We start from the raw sequence: 22,248 nt of genomic DNA on the forward strand, positions 1-22,248 counted from the left end.
AGCTTAGCGCAGAAAAACAGGGACAATATTAACACTAAAAACAAGATAAAACACAGCGCTACTAACAACTGTAGCGCTGTGTCCTGTCTTACTTTCAGTGTTTCTATTGTCCCTGTTTTTCCGCGCTAAGCTTCCAGTAGAGAAAATTGAGCATGTTGTAAAGAAAGGGGGAAGCCTTAAAACAATGAAGAAGAAATTGGGCAAAGATAAAAATCAGATGTATGCGTTGAGCGACAAGGCGGGCAACGTTATCATAAATATGGTCAAGATAGTTAAAGTAGCCGAGGAGTTCTATACCGCTCTCTACACTACCCAAAGTAGTCAGGACAATAATGAGATTGACAGTAGGAAAAAGCAGTCAGACCTACCGCCAGTGACGAAGGACAAGGTCAAGAAACCACTAGAAACTATGAAAAGGGGGAAATCAGCTGGAGAGGATCAGATAACTACAGATTTGCTGAAGGACAGGGGGGATATCGTGCTAGAAAAACTGGCCACCCTGTATACGCAGTGCCTCGTGTCATCGACGTTACCAGAACCATCACAGACCGAAAACATTACCTTAATTCATAAGAAAGGGGACGCTAAGGCCTTGAAAAATTACAGACCAATCAGCGCGCTGTCTGTTACGTATAAGGTATTTACTAAGGTAATTACTAATAGAATATGGACAACCTTAGACTTCAATCAAGCAAAATATCAAACAGGTTTTCGGAAACGGTACTCTACTATCGATCATATCCATACTATCAACCAAATGATAGATAAAGGCTTGGAACATAACCGGCCCCTATACATAGCATTCATTGATTACGAAAAAGCATTTGACTCAGTTGAAACCTCGGCGGTCATGCAGGCATTGCGAAATCATGGTGAAGACGAGCCGTACGGGAATGTGCTGGAAAATATATATAGAGGGTGCACAGCAACCATAGTTCTGCATAAAGAAAGTAAAAAAAAATCCTATACAGGAAGGTGTTAGGTAAGGAGACACTATCTCCCCAGTACTACTCACAGCTTGCTGAGAGGAAGTATTCAGAGATTTGGAATGGGAGAAGTTAGTCGACTATCTGGTACCAATCGCTAACAGAATCATGAGAACCTTATAAACTCCAATCAAGCAAACGATCAGGCAGCTTTTATCCATACCATCAACCAGGAGATAGAAAAATGCTCGGCATACAACCACCCTTATACATACAATTATTTGATTAGGAGAAAGCAATTGACTTAGTAGAAACCTCGGCGGTCATGTAAACAGGCATTGCGAAATCAGGTTGTAGACGAGCCGCGCGTAAAAGTGCTGGAAGGTATATATAGTGGCTGCACAGAAACCATAGTTCTGCATAAAGAAAGTAACAAAAATTTCTATACATGAAGGTGTTAGGTAAGGAGACACTATCTCCCCAGTACTACTCACAGCTTGCTCAGAGGAAGTATTCAGAGACTCGGAATGGGAGCAGTTAGGGATAAGGTAGATGGAGAATACCTCAGTAATCTGCGATTTTCTGATGAAATTGCCTTACTAAGTAACTCAGGGGATGAACTGCAAATAATGATTGATGACCTAGATAGGAAAAGTAGAAAAGTAGGCTTGAAAATCAATAGGCAGAAGACTAAGGTAATGTTCAATAGCCTCTCGAGAAGGAACAGAGGTTTACGTTAGGTAGCGAAGCACTGGAAGTAGTAGGCGAATGTCTACTTAGCACAGGTAGTAACTGTTGTGTACGCGAACCTACGCACAGTCAGGCGGTGGCCTCCTAGCAAACGGACGCACGGCCGCTCCAGTTGCAATGCCCCCTTGCACGCGCGAGCCGGCCGCCTCGGAGAGACCAGCAGGGGTCCCCCCTGCCCGCGACGACGACGACCCGCGGGCCAACGAAACCCGAGCCGAACTTTCCTTAGAACTGTACCGTTCTCGGACCGTGTGCGCGACCAAAGCACGAGAAGCAATGCCTTCTTTACAAGCGCTCGCGTTGTTTCTTTTCCTCTCCTCTCTCCCAAAAACACAATAAACGCAGTCTCTACCATACATGGCAAAATTACATTTAAAAAGGAATTAATATTACATTACTAATTATTCTGCTGAAAATCGCAGAAAAGTAATTACATTACTCATTACTGCTCCCAAAAAGTAATAAATTTACACTACAATTACTTGAGTAATTCATTACTTTTGAATTACTTTCTAGTTTCCATCCATGCAAAAACTAAGTAAAGCTAGTGAACAAAACAACATCCCCAGACGCGAAGCACACACAATCTTTCGTACTGCCGTGAAATTCCGTCCCAGAGAGCTAATCCTTCCCTCTTTCCTACAGCCCTTGCCATTACAGAAACAAAACAGTAAAAAAGCAAACAACAAAAGCAGAAGCATGGTTGAACGATCGTGAAATGAGCGGGGAATCCAGCGTCTTGCTGGACCTGTCTCCGCCATTTGAAGGGACCGAAGAAGCTAGGTTATTTACTGCTTCCGCAGCCCCGAGAATCGACATCGGTACCCTGTGCTCAAGCCACGGTGGCTCACGCCATGGACCCTTCCTCAATCCTCTCTCGCTCCGTGGTGACGAGTGTAACCAGGCTCCCCTAGCCGACGCAACAGGGAGTGCCACTGCGCCGCGCTCCCAACTAGCTCCCTGCTGCTTGGAGAAAGGTTGCCATGGAATAGCCGCACTCTTGCTACACACGAGATCTCAGACGCACCGTTCTGCTCAATTCTATCTCCTTTTGCCGATCCGCTACGCCGGCTTCGTCTTACCGCACGTCGTTCCTGCTTTCGCGGCACTCTACTTTGTTGTCTATTGAAGGAGTAGTGGCACACTTTAGTAAAGTAATTTAAAAAAGAATTAACTACTTTTGCTGCGAAATCACTACTCAAAAGCAATTCATTACATTACTAAATTACCAAACCAAAAAGTAATTTATTACATTACAAATTATGAAAAAACGTAATTAAATTATTACTGCCGTTTCTGGTCTCTACCCAGCAACCGAATCGAGAGGTTCCTCACTCACGGGGCTCCCACGTCCCGAACATAACAGTAACCGTAGATCCGAGCCATGAAAGGGAAATAACAATGAGAATAACAAGGCCGCGCATCGAGTGATGCGTACGAAATGCTCGCAATTTGTGAATAAATTCACAAGAATCAGAAATGCCAAGTGTGGTCGAGCTTCGTCGGAGAATGCCAGAGGGGCGGAGCAAGGGACCTGCCTGACTGACGCAGCCGACAGGATCTCCTACGTCAAGCGGAACCGACCGGGAACTGGACGGAGGATGTGGGCCCACAGCTGAGCGTGCACCGGGAGCGTCGACGAATTGGCAGTCTTCCCTTGCAGCGTAAGTCTGGATAGGTGGGTGTTTTGTTGGCTCATGTTTTGAGGACACTATGGCAATCACGTGGTATAACTTGCGGTGTCGCGAGGCCGAAGTAGGGGCCCGAAGCAAAAGGGAGAGGCAGATGGAGCTGGTGTCGACTGCCGAGGTGCGAAGCGTCAGCAAGGGTCAGTAGTTTCCGTCACTGACCAGATGGCATTGTTGCAAATGAAATTAAAAATTGCGGAAACAGAATTGAGCAGAGCGGAAAAGGATTTAGAGCATGCAAGACTGTTTAACAACGGCAGTGTCGGTGCCGCGCTGATGGCTCCTCTGAGTGCAGAGGAAGACTGGAGGCTGGAAATACACAAACATGCTGAAGGGAGTGCTGTTATATATGCCAGCGGAAGAGGCGCTTGTCCCAGGCTGATTTGATGATATTGAAGCAACGCTGGATAGAGCGGGCTTATTATTGCCCAGACTGAACGAAAGGGCTAGGGGACTGCTCGGTCGGCTCTCGGCGGAGAAGCGCAGAGATTACGCAGCGCTCAAAGTAGCGATTCTCAAAGGGCTCAGGCTGTCGTCAGTTGAATACAGGCGACTTTTTAACCCCTCAAAAAAGGGGTCAAATGAATCATGGGATGAGTTCGCAACGCGGCTGCAAAATTGTTTTGCCTATTATTGCAACAGTTATAACGTTACTTCTCTGGAAGAGCTGCGAGAGCTAGCAGCTAGTGGTAGACAAATTGAAGGTTAGGTCCCGATTCCCGGGCCTTTGTTGTTCAAAGTAAGACTACACCGAAGGCAATGCACCCGGATGAAGTGGCCAACCTCGCGGAACAATTTGACGAAAGCCAGATTGCTAAAGACCCTATTAGGAGCACAGGAGAGTAGGTGGGTGGTACAGCAAACCCTCGGGGGATGAACTGCAAATAATGATTGATGACCTAGACAGGAAAAGTAGAAAGGTAGGCTTGAAAATCAATATGCAGAAGACTAAGGTAATGTTCAACAGCCTCGGGAAGGAACAGCAGTTTACATTAGGTAGCGAAATACTGGAAGTAGTAGGCGAATATGTCTACTTAGGACAGGTAGTAACCGCAGACCCGGACCACGAAAAGGAAATAACAAGAAGAATACGATTGGGGTGGAGCGCATTTGGCAAGCACTCGCAGATTATGACTAGCAGCTTACCGGTATCGCTCAAGAGGAAAGTATACAACAGTTGCATCTTGCCTGTGCTCACCTATGGGGCTGAAACGTGGAGGCTAACCAAGAGAGTTCTACTTAAGTTGAGGACAACCCAGAGGGCTATGGAACGAAAAATGGTAGGGGTAACATTAAGAGATAGAAAGCGTGCAGAGTGGGTCAGAGAAATAACTCAAGTTACCGACATTCTAGTAGAAATTAAGAAGAAGAAATGGACATGGGCAGGACATGTAGTGCGAAGAGAGGATAACCGATGGTCGCTGAGGGTAACAAACTGGATTCCAAGGGAAGGAAAGCGTAGCAGGGGGCGGCAGAAAGTTAGGTGGGCGGATGAGATTAAGAAGTTCGCAGGGGTCAAGTGGATGCAGCTAGCACAGAACCGGGTTAAGTGGAGAAATATGGGAGAGGCCTTCGCCCTGCAGTGGGTATAATCAGACTGATGATGATGATGATGATGACAGCAAACCCGGTAAGGAGAGAGAGAAAAGCAACTAACTCGGCTAGGACGCGCTATGACTATGCCGGACGATCGGCTCCATATGCCAGGGCACGTAGACAATGCAGTGGCTTCCCTGATCATCTAGCCCGCGAATGTCCGAAACGACGGTCAGCACAGGCGAACCTCGTGCAAACGACAATAGATGAAGGAGGCTTGGTGGCTCGTGTTGCGGGGGCTAGCTTCGGAAATGAAAACGTAAACGGTGGGGAACGCCAGTTCCGCGCCCTCAATACGGTCATGTTAGGTAGCGGGAAGGCCGAATATGTGGGACACATGGATTCAGTAGCAGAGATTAGTGTAATCAGACGATCCATTCTGGGAGACCATGAGCCACTTACAGGCCCCCCCAAAAAAAATAACTGGTGCATTTGGGGAGCAAGTTCTGGCAGAGTTGGTGTATGTGCCCTTGAAGCTATTGGGTACGCCTAAGTACGTCGGTGCAGCTACGGCTGGCACGGAAATTCTTTGTGCCGTGACAGATAAATTGGCCCCAGGGATAAATGCACTTATCACGCCGGACATGCACGCACAGTTGCTGGAAGAGACACTTGCGGTGACAGCGGCTGATGCAGCGTTAGAGAGCGGCAGCGAGGATGATGTGTGTGGAGATGCGGCGGTGACCGCAGCTGTGACTACGACCAGTGGACCGCACACGGTGCGCGCAGGTGCTACCGAACATGAGGCATTTCGCCGCACGCAAATGGACGATTATACGCTGAATGAGGCCGGAATTTGTAGCCATGGCATGGTGGAGGACGGTTTACTTTATCACAAGGATGAGACCATGGGTCGGCCTTGTTTGCAGCTTGTACTGCCAAATTCGCGCCGTTCGGAGGTGATGAGGCTTAATGAAATAAAACAGCGCAAGGGACGGGACGAAACACGAAGGAAAGGAGACAAAGACACAGGCGCTGGCTAACAACTCTTTGTCTCCTTTCCTTCGTGTTTCGTTCCGTTCCTTGCGCTGTTTTATTTCATTATGCAGTACCAACTAGCCCGGCATCTTGCACCTGTGATGAGGCTTGCCCATGACTCTGAGTGGGCTGGTCACCTAGGCGAGAGGAAGACTCTTCAGAGGGCTAAGGGCGCCTTTTACTGGCCCGGGATTACTGCGGACATAAAACGTCACTGCCAAAGCTGCAAACGATGTCAGCTGCAATTCCGTGTGAGAACAAGTGACAGAGTACCGATCGTGTCAATTACTCGGCCTGACACGCCATTCCAGGCCATTAATATTGACTGTATTGGGCCAATCGAACCGCCTTCTGCAAGGGGCCATCGGTATGCGCTATGCGTAATCGACCTCTGTACCCGATGGCCTGAGGTGGTGTGTTTGCGTTCGCTCACTGCAAAGACGACCTGTGACGCCCTGCTCGACATCTTTTCGCGAATGGAGGTGCCGGAAACAGTGTGTTCCGATCAAGGGACCAATTTCACGGCACGCCTCACGCAGGAGTTCCTAGCGAGAACGGGGGCGACACCGCGATTCTCGACGCCGGAACACCCACAAAGTAATGGCATTGTCGAAAGGTTTAACGGCACAAGAGCATGTTGTTGGATGTAATTTAGAACCATGGTAGTGACTGGATCGGCACGTGCCTTTCCTGCTTTGGGCATATCGGGAAATCTCGAACTCTACAACGGGAGAGAGTCCGTTTGAAATTATGTATGGCCGTGTACCTATCGGACAGCTAACTATCCTTCAGAAGACCTGGTCAGGAGAGTGGGCAGTACCGGATGGCCTCAACACTCCTGAGGAGCAGTATCTTCGCGGGTTAAGGGATAAATTGGCGGCGGCAAACGAACGAGCCGCCGTAACAGCCCACCTGACGCAGACAAGGTACGCAACATATTACAACAGAAGGGCCAAGCAAAAGCATTTCCAGGAGGGCGAAAAAGTTCTCATTCAGGAATCAGACAGCGCTGGCAAATTCGCAGCGAAGTGGGTAGGGCGTACGTAAAGATAGACTTCAGTTATCTCGTGCAAACCGGGGATGGGTCTAGGAGGAGTATCCATGCAAATCGACTCCGACCGTTTGCAACGCGGGTGAACGCGGTGGGCGTCATTTTCGAGGAGGACGAGGCATTCGGTAAAATCCTGTCATTGCCAGCTTTGCCCCGCTTCGCCCGTTCGCGGGTTACGCTCGCAGTCGGTCACTTCAGTGAGGAGCAGAAGAGTGAGCTCCGGACGCTCGTGGAGCTGCATAGCGACACGTTCTCTGAAACGCCTGGGAGATGCACAGTGGGAATGCACAGGATTCGTCTGAAAGACGATGATGAGCCGAAGCGGGCTCATGCATGCCGCGTCCCTTTGACGCTTCGAGATGAGGTTGAGAGACAGGTCAGGAGGGTCTGATCTATCCCACCGAAAGCGGGTTTGCGCATCCGATCGTATGCGTTGCGAAAAGGGACGGCGGCGTGCGACCGTGCGTTGATTATCGCCGATTAAAACTCAGTGACCGAGCAGGATGCGTTCCCTATGGGACTGAGTTGTTGTATCAAGTGGCCGGGTCAAATTACTCATCAGTTATCGACATGCTGCGAGGTTACTGGCAAATACCGCTCGATCCGGTTGCCCAAGAGTACACGACGTTTGTGACTCACCGGGGACAATATGCGTGGAGAGTGATGCCGTACCGTCTCAAGAATTCGGCTGCGACTTTCCAACGAATCATGAACGAGATCCTCACGCCACATCAGGAATACGCGTGCGCGTACATCGATGATGTGGCGGTGTATTCAAAGACATGGGAGGATCACCTAGAGCATTTGTCGAAAGTGCTGTCAGCCATTTCCGCGGAAGGGTTCACGGCAAACGAGGCAAAATGCAGGTTTGCTCAGTATGAGGTGAAATACTTGGAACACATTGTAGGCTCTGGTAAACACGCTCCTGATCCTGACCGAGTGGTTGCCCTACGAGAGTGCCCCAAACCAACCACTAAGAGAGAGTTGCTGAGTTTCCTGGGGTTGGCCAATTACTACCGGGATTATGTACCGGGTTATTCCACGGTGGTCTTGCCCTTCACAGATATGACAAATCGTAGAGTGCCTAGCGTAATACCCTGGACAGAATAGGCGAATCGAGCGTTTGGGCAGGTCAGACAATGTCTTGGGGAGGCACCTGTATTATTCGCCCCTGATTCAGACAAGGAGTATTTGCTCGCTACAGACGCTTCGGAGTTGGCCGTAGGCGCCTGCCTGTCGCAGATCGACGCCAAGGGTCGAGAGCGTCCAGTGGTCTTTCTGAGCAAAAAGCTGAGCCCGACTCAGCGTCGCTGGGCCACAATTGCGCGTGAGGCCTATGCGATCATCTGGGCTCTCCAGCGTATGGAGACGTGGTTGCTTGGAGCCAAAATTACTGTAAACACTGATTACAGCCCATTAAAGATTCTCACTCTGACTTCCCCTCAAAGCGCCCGCCTAATGCGTTGGGCACTGGCACTGCAGATATTTAATTTGGTAATTGTTCACAAAGCGGGATCACTCAACGCCAATTCTGACGCATTGTCGCCGTTTGTGGCATCAGCTCCATAGCCTCGGGTCTATGGCACGGGCGGGAGGGGGTCCTTAATTTTGTGTAGATGTTGTATTTTGGTTTGCCATGGTGTACTAAATATGAAGTTGCGAGGCATCTGCCTGTTTCAGTTTAGCGCGAGTGATGTTGAGCTCTAGAAATGTGTTGCATTCCAAGAAGTCATGCATCACAATGGTGATGGGGCTGTCGAGCGCGCTGTGTGTTGCCCCAAGCACCGGGAGAAAGAACGGTCGAGTTTTGCGTGTTTGTGTGTGCCGTGCGTCCCGCGAAGCGTTGGCGGACTCAACACATTCCCGAAACCAGAGCAGCATTCCTTCTGAAGCGGCGGTGGGGATCGGAGAACCGGCGCCGGGAGGACCGCAAGGAGGAGAAATTTATGGGCTCCCGCAGTGTGCACTGCCCCTGTCATCCGAGCTGGCCGCTGCCCGCGGCTAGGAGTGGGTGCCTTCAACGGTAGCCGGCTTCTGGAAAATGTTCGAACCTCCGAGGAGTTGGAAGCTTGGGATGCGAAGAAAGCCGCGGACCTGGCGAGGAGAGAGAGGGGCCGGAGGGAGCACGGTGGACGCAGGGACGAGAGGGGACAGAAGAGACTCGTGCGGAGAGGCCGCGCTCTGAGTGATAAATACGAAATGCGCGCAATTTGTAAATAAATTCATAATAATCAGGAAATGCCAAGTGTGGTCGAGCTTCGTCGAAGAATGCCAGAGGGGTGGAGCAGTATACACATTTATTTAGGGAAATGGGTTATCGGTTGGTCGGGTCATCATTGTGGGTCTCCGTGGGCTGATGCCGCTGCCCGACTCTCGCAAGAAAGGTCCTTTATGCCGCAAAGCTGGACAGGGCCACCTCCCAATCCGGAAACTTTGGGTTTACGAGGTATGGCTTGGTTTTGTTGGCACGCCATACCATATGGTAAATGTCTGGCCACGAAACGTGCATTCAGCTGCGACAGTACCCGCACTAATTGCGTGCAGTTTAGCTGGGCCATTGTAAGACAATGTTCTTAATGTGCATGCACGCGTATAGGCAGCCGCTAAACAACATACAGTGGCTGCGCAGATCCCGACTAAACGTTTTGTGCAGCAGAAAACGTCCCCCTCGTGTCTTGTTTAACTAGTATGCTAAGTAACTATGCGCCCGCTGTGCGGCCACATAACTGTCATACTACAGGACGCAACTGCGTAATAATAGTCGAACATTTAGTGATATATAGGAGCTCGATGCTTCATTGCGTCCCGTGATGAAGCAGTGATCAAAGAACCTGTGTCTTTGACGGGTCGATGAGCACAGATATCGTGTGGGGTGTTTTCTACATCATGGGAATTTTGAAAAGCCGCAGAAAACACATGAATGATTTGTGCGTGTACTCTCATGCACCACTATACGAAAGCACTTTGGAGTAACAGTATGCTGCAGTGCCTGCCGCTGCCTTATTATTGGAGCGGTAATGCAAACCACAACACTGACAAGAGGGTTAAGTTGAAAAAAGGGGGAAATACTACACGAATGCCGCCAACTTTAGGTTGACATTATTATGATACACGAATGAAAATACTGGCTATTCTGACCAGCTTTTGGTGTCCAAAAGCCTCAAGTTGGGACCTCTGTCAAAAATGGAATGCTGCAAATTAAAAATACAAGGAAGATCAGTATGACCTGGGCTCGCGAATATGTTTACAGACGAAAATAGAAAAACGGCGGTTGAAGATCAGCCTACTAGCGTGCGACGATAATAGAGATTTAGCTTACCGTGATACGCGACCCGCCACCGTGACCCTCTACCGCGAGGGGGAGGGACGCACAAGCTGATTGGTCCCGTCGTGGCAGGTTTATGTGCCGACATCATCTAGTGACTCTCCCGGGATGGATGGATGGATGGAATATAGGAGCGTCCCCTTTGAAACGGGGTGGTAGCAGTAGCTATCATGCTCATTTTTCTCCATTTATCTTAATTATTGATTTAGAATGGTTAACTAAACCAACATTCTATTTATTAAATTTTGTTTCTACATTACTAACACTATGTCACTTCTCTGCTTTTAAGCCACCAATCTTCCAGCCGTTTATTGCTAGTTTCCACCGCCGGTTTATTCACCCGGCCACTGTTATCTGTTATCTCTAAACACCAGAGCTTCAGGAACAGTGATTGCGCCTGCATCAAATTCCGGATGGATACCATTGCATTCGAGTATAATATGGTCAATTGTTTCACTGGAGTTTCCACATACAGCACATGCGTCATCTCCATTGTTAAACTTCTTTTTGTAGCTGCGTGTCCGACATCCAGTATGTGGCGCCAGCTATCGGCGTCAAGTAGGTATGGGCATGCGTAGTGGAACGCGCGGTGGCGGATCACGGTAAACTAAAACTCTCTAATACACTATAGCGGATGTAGCCGACTCTCGTAGTCGAGACCAGTTACGATATCCGCTTAGAACTGGAGAAGACCGATCACCTTGTTTGTATACGCCAATAACCCCATTGCGTGCAACATCCCCATATCGGATTCCAGTAAAATGCGTTTCGGGGCTAGTTGGTTAATGCTCGTAAACTGATGTAAAGCGCAACAGAGACACCACAATCAGACAAGAGAGACAGGACAGGGCGCTACTTGCAACTGATTTATTCGGAACAACGAGGACGCCTTAAATACTAAAAGATTGAGTCAGAATGAAATCAGAAGCACGTGCACGGGCAAGAATTCATAACAAAAAGGCACTGGATGAGTCTCATCTCGCTTTCTTACATATCAAGAAAAACGACCTCTTTATTATAAATTGCCACGGATGGCGTACTGACACAATCCCTCCCACATCTCTTGATTTGATATGTCTCAACCAGTTCCCGCGCAAGCGTGTCACAGCTTCTACACAAGACGCTAGTTCCTTGGAGACTGGCATCGCACTTAAGCAATTTTTCTTTTCCACATTCGCTAATGTGAGCCGGTAGGTGAAAGCCAGTACCGGTACGTAATGACAAATTATGACGTTGACACAACGGCCCGACTGTCCAATATAAACCTTTCCGCATTTCAAAGGAATACTGTACACTACCCCTTTTTCGCACTTCACAAACCGATTACGATGCTTCAATAGATCAGTCCCTGTTGTTGTCATAGTCGCTTGACACCAACCGACATATCGGACACTACTACACAATTCGGTTCGTTCTGGTTGTCTCTGGGCGGCCTCTCTAGTCACGTTATCTGACGTTGAATGCCGTGTCCCAATCTGCACATGCAAAACAACAATCTGGAGCATATCCGGAAAATCCCCCTCTCTTCGTTCTGCGTCGCAGCACGCGTGTGTTCGTTATCCATTATATGAGAAACTATGCCGCTTTACACGGCGTTATCGTTTGCGCAATACAGAGTCTAAACTTGGCCGCTGTCTCCAAAACAGCGCCGCTCTCCTCGGCGGCATCACTCAGCCAGCACGTGATTGCCAGGCGCGCCAAACCTTGGCAGTGAAAGCACCGCGCTAGTGTTAGCCGGTTCTCGCTGACTTCTATATCGGAGTGTGTGGGCGCAGCCTTGACCGCTAGAGGCTTCTCGTCTCCCTTTCCCCACGCGCTTTTTTTTTTTTTTTGCTACTCTCGGCGTTCTCAGAAGCGCTGTAAGGACAGAACACTCAAGGTCGCCTTCTGACGCCAAGACTTTGTCACCGTCATTGCTGTTGTTGTTATTGTCGCTGTAGGAGAGCAGGTGATAGCAGGCAAGGGCTATGAAGGAGGGCCCAACATTCAGATAAAGGCTCGTGTCTGTCGACGTCTCCCCGTGCTTTGAAGCTTACGCACACACTCGCAGGTGCGATAACGCTGTGAATTTCTGTGGGCTAAACGGACGCGCCACTCAAGTCGGTAATTTCTTTATCCTCCTCCTCTCTTTCTCGCGCTCGCTCCGGATTAATTTCTACCGTCCGGGTTTCCTCGGCCAATGAGTTTCTTACTCTCACCTAGAGGGAAAGCTGTGCTGCCATCAATGGGAGTTTACATGCAGTTTCTTGATGAAAAGTTCAGCCACCATAGGCGCCCAAAGCATCATGGGCCGGAGAACTATACCGAGTGCAGAACTACAACTTTCGGCCAAAAATAATGCAAAGATAAACGCTGTTCTACCGGTAAAAATGTGCTAACGTTCAATATTGTGACTATAGATGTCGAGCGCTCTTTACTGTTCCCGCGCCCTTGGGAACAGTAAAAGAGCGCTCGACTACTGTTCCCAAGGACGCGGGATCGAATCCCGGCCTCGGCGGCCGCTTTTCGGTGGAGGTGAAAAGCAAGGCGCCCGTGTACAGTGCGATGTCAGTGCACGTTAAAGAACTCCAGGTGGTCGAAATTTCCGGAGTCCTCCACTACGGCGTCTCTCATAGCCCGAGTCGCTTTGGGACGTTAAACCCCACAAACCAGCCAAACCAATCAGATTGCGAAAAGAGAGCGAAACAGCAAGCTAGTGTGAAATTTGTCTAATATAAACGATGACTCTTTCTCCTATTGGCTAAGTATTGAGCAGCACAGGTAAAAATATTTCGCACTTAATCGGCACACTTTGAAAGGAAAAAAAAATATTTTGGACGTATTTATGCTTGCTCAATTACTTTAGGAAGTTTTTTATCGGAATTTCGGAAAACAGAAACCATTTCTTGGCGTCTGCTTTTGCGTCTTCGGTACTATGACTTTTGCGGTCTATGTTAGCACCTCGAGATAATGATGATGATGATGAAAAGAAGACGTAGTAGTAACGCCACTCTGTGTTCTCGAAGAAATGCAACTGTCCCGCACCATGACTCTTAGCGCGCCCATGGTGGCTGAAGTGCAGCGCCGTCAGCTTTAGCTCTAGGCAAGAATAAGAAACTCTATGTCCTCGGCCGTCCACCGACATCGCACAACACACTGGTGTCTTTGGAGTTCCGCCTCCATTAAAATGCGGCCGGGGCTCAATCGCGCGACCGTGTTCCCGCCGGCATTTGCGGCTGGTACAAATGAATAGTTCCCCATGTTCTCCTTCTTGTTATGGTAGCCCACATATTCGATCTATCCTCGTCTACTACTACCATTTTCTTTTCCTTAGCATAACATGGTGCTATCTGCGCGATCGCGCACATCGACATTATGGCCATGTGTGCAGGCTAAAAGAGGCGCTTGGACAAGTTGGTCATCCATTGAGGGTAAAAAAGACGAGGACATAGGAAGTGCACAAACGAACGCTGGCTTTCAACAGCTTTATTGGTTGTCCCATACTGGAAACAATCAAAGAAAGAAGACGTAATGACACTGATATACATAGATAATATCTCCAGCTGCGGATGACAACATCGGCGTCATTGCCTTGCATTCAGAAACCTCAATTCCTTCGCTGCTAGAGCCACCGAAGCACTACTAACACAATCATCATCTACCCTAGCGATTTGAACGGCTTCCAGAATTTCTCGGGTTAGCTGATTGCAGCGTTTCTTTATCACTCGTGTGTTCGAATTAAGGCGTGCAATTAACACAATCCCTGCAGTGAATGCCGAGGTGCCCTTTCAGTGCTTCGTGCACATTGTAATGGTGCTCTTTGAGGCGCTCATTGAGGCAACCCGATATATTGTTTACCGCAAGAAAGCTGAATGGAATAAACAACACCTTCATGTGTGTCTAACCGAGCAACGTTGCGCAACGAACGCAGCGTTGTTAACCTTCTTGCAAATCATCCCCAGCTTGTTGGGTGCCGAAAGGGCGACTCTGATATTAAATCGGATTCCTATTTTCTTCAACTTGTGTGAAAGCCCGTGAATATATGGAACAACTGTTACTTTTTCTTTTTTTCTGAACGGTTGCAGGTGGAGCCTCGTCCTCGTTCTTTTTCTTCGACCTTAAACCTGAAAGAATTGATTCTGCTGTTGTGACAAGCAGCTGCTTGGGATACCCGGCATTCACTAGTCGTTGGGTTTGATAATCGAAGCTGTCTTTCATAGAATGGAAGCACGACTTTTTAAGTTCATTACTATAACAGGACTTGGCAACGGCCTTTTTCACTAGTTTTGAATGAGATGAAGCAAATGGAAGGAATGGTTTACTGTTTCGTGGTTCCTACATCCAGCATATATGACTAGGTGAAAAGGATAGCTTGAGGTCAAGAAATCTGATCGCGTTATCTTTAGGAACCTCAGAGGTTAACATCAGCGGATAAAGGCACTCTTCAAATAGATTTAATGTCCGGCAAAATTCTCTCGAAGTCATTAACGTCAGTGTCAATCAGGACAAAAAAATAATCGACAAAAGGGAAGCACTGCACAACCTTCGACCCTTTCAAACGATTTCTCAACTTCCTGCCTTTTTGCGCTAAAAGATCACTTAGCACAGGTGCAATACATGAGTCAATGCATACCCCTCGTTTTTGCAAGTAGATTTCGTTATTTCAGGTAACAAAGGTAGATGTCAGATAAGTTAGTCATCATCATCATCAGCCTGACTAGACCCACTGCAGGGCGAAGGCCTCTCCCATATTTCTCCCCCTTGACCCCTGCGAATTTCTTAACCTCATCCGCCCACCTAACTTTCTGCCGCCCCCTGCTACGCTTTCCTTCCCTTGGAATCCAGTTTGTTACCCTAAGCGATCATCGGTTATCCTCTCTTCGCACTACATGTCCTGCCCATGTCCATTTCTTCTTCTTAATTTCCACTAGAATGTCAGTAACTTGAGTTATTTCTCTGACCCACTCTGCACGCTTCCTATCTCTTAATGTTACCCCTACCATTTTTCGTTCCATAGCCCTCTGGGTTGTCCTCACCTTAAGTAGAACCCTCCTAGTTAGCCTCCACGTTTCAGCCCCATAGGTGAGTATACAGGTAAGATGCAACTGTTGTATACTTGTAAGTTAGTAATAGTTTAAAAACCTGCCACAGACCTGCCATCCGGTGACGTTAACCTGTGAGGTTCCTAAAGATAACGCGATCAGATGTCTTGACCTCAAGCTATCCTTTTCACCTTGTCATATATGCTGGATGTAGGAACCACGAAATAGTAAACCATTACTTCCATTTGCTTCATCTCATTCAAAACTAGTGAAAACAGCCGTTGTCAAGTCCTGTTATAGTAATGAACTTTGAAAATGGTAGCCATTATCTGATCCACGTTTCTAGGTAAAACAAATTGGAGACAGCAGAGTTTTTTTTTTTTCAGTTTCCCGTCTGGGGAGGAAAAGCGTACGTTCCTTTGGCGATCGTGTAGATAAGGGTGATGACGGTGTAAGCAGGGCGAGGATTAACCGGTCGTGCACCATGCCCACGCTGAAACATCGCTCCAAGCTTCTGGTAAGGTAAAGCCGGGGTTAGCTCACCTTTTCCCCGCAAATAAGCGAAGACGGTTGCTGTCACCGTATTACCGCTGCCATCATTTTTCTCCATTTTTTTTTTTTTTGTGTTATGAATGCCCGCATCATTTCGACGTTCGCGGTCATCTCCAAGTCGACAGGTGAAACCACTGTAATAAAATTAATATGCATCATCCATCATTAGAGCTGTCCACGGGGAAACGCAGGACATCAATCCCCGTTCGGGGACATTGTTTTCCTACTGTGCAAAAAGGGACATTTTTTCCCGGGACGTTTATTCCAGGGAATTTTTTTTTCCGGGGACATATTTTTCCAGCGACATATTTTTCCGGGGACATATTTTTTCGGCGACATACTTTTCCGGGGACATTTTTTCCGACGCCATTTTAACCTGATCCCCCCCCCCCCCCCCTTCGTCTAGATCCCCATAAGTACGCCTCAGTACGAAGTGTACGTATACTAAACGAAGAAAGCAGTGTGATGGCAACAGCAGCTGCAAATAAATGGTAGGCACTGTGGTATGAAATTTTTATATTTATTTTTGTTCCTTCCCTTTTTTTTTCTTTCGACATCTGTTTACTGAACTCTTGGCACTACCTCACAATCATTGTAATGAAAATGCGAAGACAGCTTCAGAGAGAGAGAGAGAGAGAGAAAACTTTTAATGAGCATAATAATCAGTAAGAATTCGCAGCAGCTGGGTGGTCGGTGCCCCTAGTCCAGGGCTCCGCTGGCAGCAGCTGACTTGCGGACTAGCTGGATAAACCAGGCTTGCTGGTCCAGGTTGTCGCTGGTCAGGGCCGCCTCCCACTGCTCGTGTGTCGGGCATGGCACTAGTAACGTTGGGTCAGGTTTGTCCTGGCATTCCCAAGAGATGTGATAGAGTGTGGGGCTTGCACCGCACCAAGGACAGTAACTCGTGGATTTTGTTGGGCTTATCTTATTTAAAATGTGAAGATTAGGGAATGTGTTTGTTTGTATTTTTCTCCAGTCTATAGCGTCCGAGGAAGGAAGTTGTTTGTGTGGTGGTGAGAAAATTCTTTCTAACCGTAGGTGTTCCAGCCTGTCGCCGTAGCGTCCTAGGAGAGGGCCCGTGGGGTAGGGATGGGGATCCGCCCGGTTTGTGAGAGCTCGGGCTAGATCATTCGCTACCTCATTTCCTTCTAGGCCTTCGTGTCCAGGTGTCCATGTAATTGTGTGCGTCTGGGAGATGGAATGTAATATAGCACACGCTCTTCTGTGAGGTTTTCCGGCCAGGTAGTGCCTGCAGGCTGGCTGGGAGTCCGTCACTACGTGTGATGACTTCTTTTGGTGGTCTTGTGTTTTTATGGTGATGGCTATTGCCAGTGAATCCGCTTCCGCAGGATCCTTGGCATAGATCGAAGCCTGAATAATTGGCCTCTTCTGGTGGTCAACTGCAGCTACTGTGAACTTGCCAGGCTCGCCGTAAGCCCCTATGTCCACGTAGACAACTTCCGCGTCTTTAGACAATTGTTTTTCCAATGATTTGACTCTGGCTTTCCTTCGACCCTTCTGTAACTCGTGGTGCATGTGCTTGGGTATCGGGTTCACATAGATGTTTCTTGTGGATGTCGGAATTTGTGATTTCATCTCGGAAGTTCTTAGTGCCTGCCCTAGTTTTGACAGGATTTCCCTACCCGCCTGCGTTGTTGTTAGGCGTTGTTTCTGACTCTCTAGAACCGCCTCCTTGAGCTCCTCGAAGTTGTTGTGCACTCCGAGTGCCCAAAGATGTTCCGTTGATGTTGTTGGCGGGAGGTTTAGGGCTATATTGAGAAGCAAATAGTAAGGAAATGTAATGACAAAGAAGTTTGCAAGATGTGTGCTCTTAATCACATCTGAATACAAGACGCATGTACCGCCGCGATTTCGTGCATTTACGAAACACGAAGGCAAATAGGCAGAAAAACGAAACAAGATCACTGCTCCATTTTTGCAGCTACGTGAAGATGCGGGACAAAGAAGGTCGATAGGAGATAAGGCTGCCGTAACCATCAATAGAGTTAGTTGTTGGGCTAGTTGGTATTCTAGATTTAAGGACAGTTTTCAGCGCAAAGGCACGCGGCCAAAGGAAAGCAGAAGGAAGACTATAGGGACGAACACAGCGCTGCTGTGTTCGTCCCTATCAACTTCTTTTAACAGGCTTGCTGGTGCAGCCATACCGTCAAATGCACACGCAAGAGGCACGTAAAAGGAATCAAATGACAGCAGTGATAAGATACTGCTTCCTGTGGACTGAGAGATAAAGAATACGAGAAAGAGATCGATAAGGGGTATGGAATCATCGAAATCGCTCGTTCTTGCTTGTCTAAAGAGATGCGCAGATATGTAGTGTTGAGAGTTTCTGTACTCAAGGGGGGGGGGGGGGGGGGGGCAGGTATTAAGTGAAATTAGAGAGGAAATATCTGATTGTAGATAACGCTGGCAAAATCGTCCACACACGCCTTTGTGAAGAGGATTCGTTAAGAAATGGAGCAACATAGAAGGAAAACTATTTCAGCTAAGGATATCAGTAGTAGAGAACACTGTCGAAACAGTCCACATCAAAAGGCTGGTAATGGCTATTAAGATAATAAGTAGGCTGATAAGGGTCAGGCTATAAAGGAATTTTGATTACAGATAAGGCCACCGAATTCGTCACTGATTCTGCGCGTACAGCAGGTTGGCGCCACGCAACCTGCTCTACGGTGCAGCATACAAGAGATGAAGGAAGCGAGATACGAGATATAGAAAAAATGGAGGAGAGGGAAAATGGGAGAGGTGAATCGACAGAGAGAAGAGAAGAAAGAAGCGGCTGATAATGCATTCTCGTCCAGAGCAATCACAGGCAGGAAGTTCACCCTCCCAGAGACAGTTGCCAGCTTCACGAAACGGTTATGCGAATGCTTCGCGCCAAGTTTGACGGCGATATGTTTCCCACAGTGGGAGCGCTAGCAGTCAACGTAGTTTTTGCGTTCATTTGCTGGAAATTACGTTACTACCTGTTTAGCCCTATCAGTGGAGGCTTCAATTTATGTTTGTGCTCGGCCTTTGCGCTTGTCGAAAAGCAAAGTGTTATCTATTTGTAGCTTTTGTCCCGGCAACTCCACGCGTAGTGTATCAGAGCTCTGTGGGTGCTTTTTCGTTTCCACCGTATTGGCACCTTTAAAATACACCTGTAGAAGTTCATTTTAAAGCTGAAAGTTTGCTTTCAATTTCTTCATACAAGATACCAAAGGCATGTGACCAAAACTACTTTAAAGCACCTGATTGGGTTCAGAACCCCACACAATCTGTACATAGAGGTAACAGGGCCATACAGATGAAACATAGAAAATGCGTCTTCCATACTCGGAAAAGTACACATTAAAAACAATACACAATTGTAGGGTAGAATTTTCTTAAGGGAGCCTGACAGACACCGAGTTCCCATACGTGCTGTTTGGGACTTCACCTCGAACTTGGAAGAGGATGTTGCAGTTCCTCGTTTTTTTTTTTTTTAATTTTTCTGAAAGAGGGCTGCAGCATATTTATTCCAAGGCTAAAGGCGGGCACACGGTGAAAATGGCACGTCAGTGCCAGTCACCTGCAAGTCCCAGATGAATAAAAGCCACCCGTCGGCGTGTCGCGGCGGGTCTGTGATGTTTCACAGACATCTCGGAACCCTAGCGAATATTCAACTCCAGCGGCGATCGAGCACTTTCTCCAAGCCAACTGGCAAAGTCCAGCAATGGTTACGGCATGTCACTCGATTCTCGGCAAAATCTGATTGATATGCCTTATGACGATTCGATTATAACCGTTGAATAACTGCTTCCGATAGCCGCCGCAATACTGGCTCTAACAGCAAACACTAAGAGCGCCGACCCAGTGCAGACAGAACGCTTCGCAACTCATGAAGAATGCAGACCATGCACGCAGCACCCGATCTATTCAAAATGCACCGAAAGTTGAAGGCGTCTACGCCCAAGTCCCTAGGCATTACCTAAACTATTGGCTAACGTTACCCCTGCCGACTACATCCATAATAACACATTCGGATGATGGACCACGACTATGAGACACAGGCGGCGGCCAAGCGAAGGAAAAACGCTGCTTATAACAAAGCTTTTCTACTGAAACGTAAACACACATTTTCAGTAAATTGGTTCGCAAGAATTGAAAGGAGCAGTATCTCTAAAGCAAATGGCGAACCCTCTTCTGGATGCCACTATAGACCCGATTTCACCATTCGCCTCACCCGACGATACGTTTTGTACCAGGGGCGCGCTTGAGGCACACGACTACCGGGGATTGCCGGCCCCCTCCTTCGAGGTCTGCGCACTATGAACGCCTCCGACAAGAGACTTGGCCAACATTGGAGTCGAAGAGGCGGGACATCTCTCACCAGTGATGACGACACTGTCATCGGGTGACTTGTCTATAACCAAAAGCGGCCAACAGACCAGGCAACGATTAGGCCGTAGTTGAAGGCCGCACATGGATGGATAAGGCTGAACCCTTTGAATCAGGCGGCGCCATTACGGGCCGCTTAGCCGTGAATAGTAATATATAGTGTGGACCTATTCTTGCTTTCATTTCAGCCACTAACCAGCTAACCTTCGTTTGTTTATTTCTACCCTTTTAAAGTCTATTTCCCCCATTATCCTTAAATCCCAATGCTTTGGCTAAGTCTGCCCCATTCCGTTTAAGTATAGGGTGGAGCCCTTTACAAATTATTAAGTGTTCAGCCGTTTCCTCATCCTCCCCACACACACCGCACATCGTGTCTGTCTCTTGGTATTTGACTCGGTACGTCTTAGTCCGCAGTGCTCCTGTCCTAGACTCGAACAACAATGAGCTGCCCCTAGAATTATCGTAAATGTTTTCTTTGGCTGGTTGGCTGCGCTCTAGCGGAAACACTCCGCTGACATAACTTACACCACTGCCTGCTACCCATGTCCTTTCGCTAAGGGGAGGCATCAGGTAGGTGATCTCTTTACACCCAAGTATTTTATTTTTGTGCGTGTGTGTAAACATCGCCAGCTTTCTAAAGATGAGTGCGAGAGCCGTTGCACCTTTCGTTACTAATCATCCCCAATAATGATTTGGAATCGCTACACGCGAACAGTGACAGGCAAATAAACTTTTCAAAGACATAAGCAGCGGTACAGCAGAAAATAACCAAAGGTCCGAAATGTAAAGGACCGCATGCAAGAACTATGAAAAATAAATGCATGGAAACGGACATTTCATAAGGGGAGCCCCCGTCAGTGGGCAGCAGGTATCAGTCGTAGCAACCAATAAAATACCAACCAATAAAATGGGATGCTCACACATGAAAGTAAAGTCGCATGAAACTCAAGGTATTGCGAAGAGATGCAAGTTACGGCAGGGGGGATGTGCCAAATTCAGAAAGGCAAACAACTGCTTCATAATAAAAAAAAAATCGTTGGGAAAAGGAGCGGTGACTAGAGAAAAAGTTCGCAGATAGCAGTCAGTGTACGTCGCGGGCCCATTAGCAGTCCTCGTAGGCATCGTCAACTAACTCAAATTACCACGCACGGTCAGTATAGCCGGAGGCAAGTGAAGACATTGCAACAACGAGAGAATGCCAATGATTCAGAACCTAACTTGATATAGGACAATGCCGAAAACACTGACCTCTTCCGAGATTGGAGGCATCACTGTGACGAAGCTGTGGCAAAGCAGAGGGTTTCTTTTTTTTCTTCAGAGATGGCGGCGCCGACACGGACGAATGCGAACTGACGGCGCGGCCCAGGCTGCCCTGGAACTTATAGCCGCGTTGGTGGTGCCGGACGCGCGTCTCCATATCATAAGGCACCGGCCACTTATCGCTCACCCCCACTCTGAAGAGGGCCGTGACGTGCACATGAGATTACGCAAATGCGACGGAAAGACTCGAAACAGAAAACCTTCCGCGGCCAAAGGTGACCGCCGTTTCAGAGCACGCGAGACACCGAAAAGAATGCGCCCTGTCACCACTGTTAATCCGTCGCCAACGAGTGTTATCTAGCCCTTTAACGCAGTCACGGTCTCCACCCTCTGCATTCTTGTTTTAGCTCCGCAGAGAGTTATTTTTCAACACCCAGATAGCGGTCGTGTTTTCCCCCATGTCATCGTCGTGCGCGATGTTTTTCAGCAGGCTTCGAGGAACACTTAACCTGACGTTGCAGATAACAAGGTATTCTTCAACGATTCTTCATACTTTAGTAAACTTCGTCATTTTGTTTAGGAATTCGGTTTCACAGAATAGCTGCCCCAGAAAAGAGTGTGTCCACGATCTCTCTCCATTGAGGCCAATGTCATTCTTTCTCACTAAAGCGTACATTCATTCATTCATTCATTCATTCATTCATTCATTCATTCAACATACGCC

At 48.0% G+C, this 22,248-nt stretch overlaps 1 protein-coding gene across 4 annotated transcripts in view; it reads right to left on the minus strand.

Moving 5' to 3' along the window:
- LOC146180305 (ADP-sugar pyrophosphatase-like) overlaps positions 1 to 22,248 on the minus strand; it is an 87,141-nt gene that overhangs the window by 23,259 nt on the left and 41,634 nt on the right. Inside the window, exon 1 of one of the 4 annotated variants that reach the window (XM_084579530.1) lies at positions 21,513 to 21,644. The exons of the other annotated variants lie outside the window; for them this stretch is intronic. Within the exon in view, the coding sequence (XP_084435656.1) occupies positions 21,513 to 21,533 (21 nt within the window). The 5' untranslated portion in view covers positions 21,534 to 21,644. Of the gene's footprint in view, positions 1 to 21,512; positions 21,645 to 22,248 lie in introns of those variants that run through there. 4 annotated transcript variants of the gene reach the window in all.

Source organism: Amblyomma maculatum, chromosome 9, assembly GCF_055883805.1.
Source record: "Amblyomma maculatum isolate TAMU_Amacu chromosome 9, ASM5588380v1, whole genome shotgun sequence".
NCBI lineage: Eukaryota > Metazoa > Arthropoda > Arachnida > Ixodida > Ixodidae > Amblyomma > Amblyomma maculatum.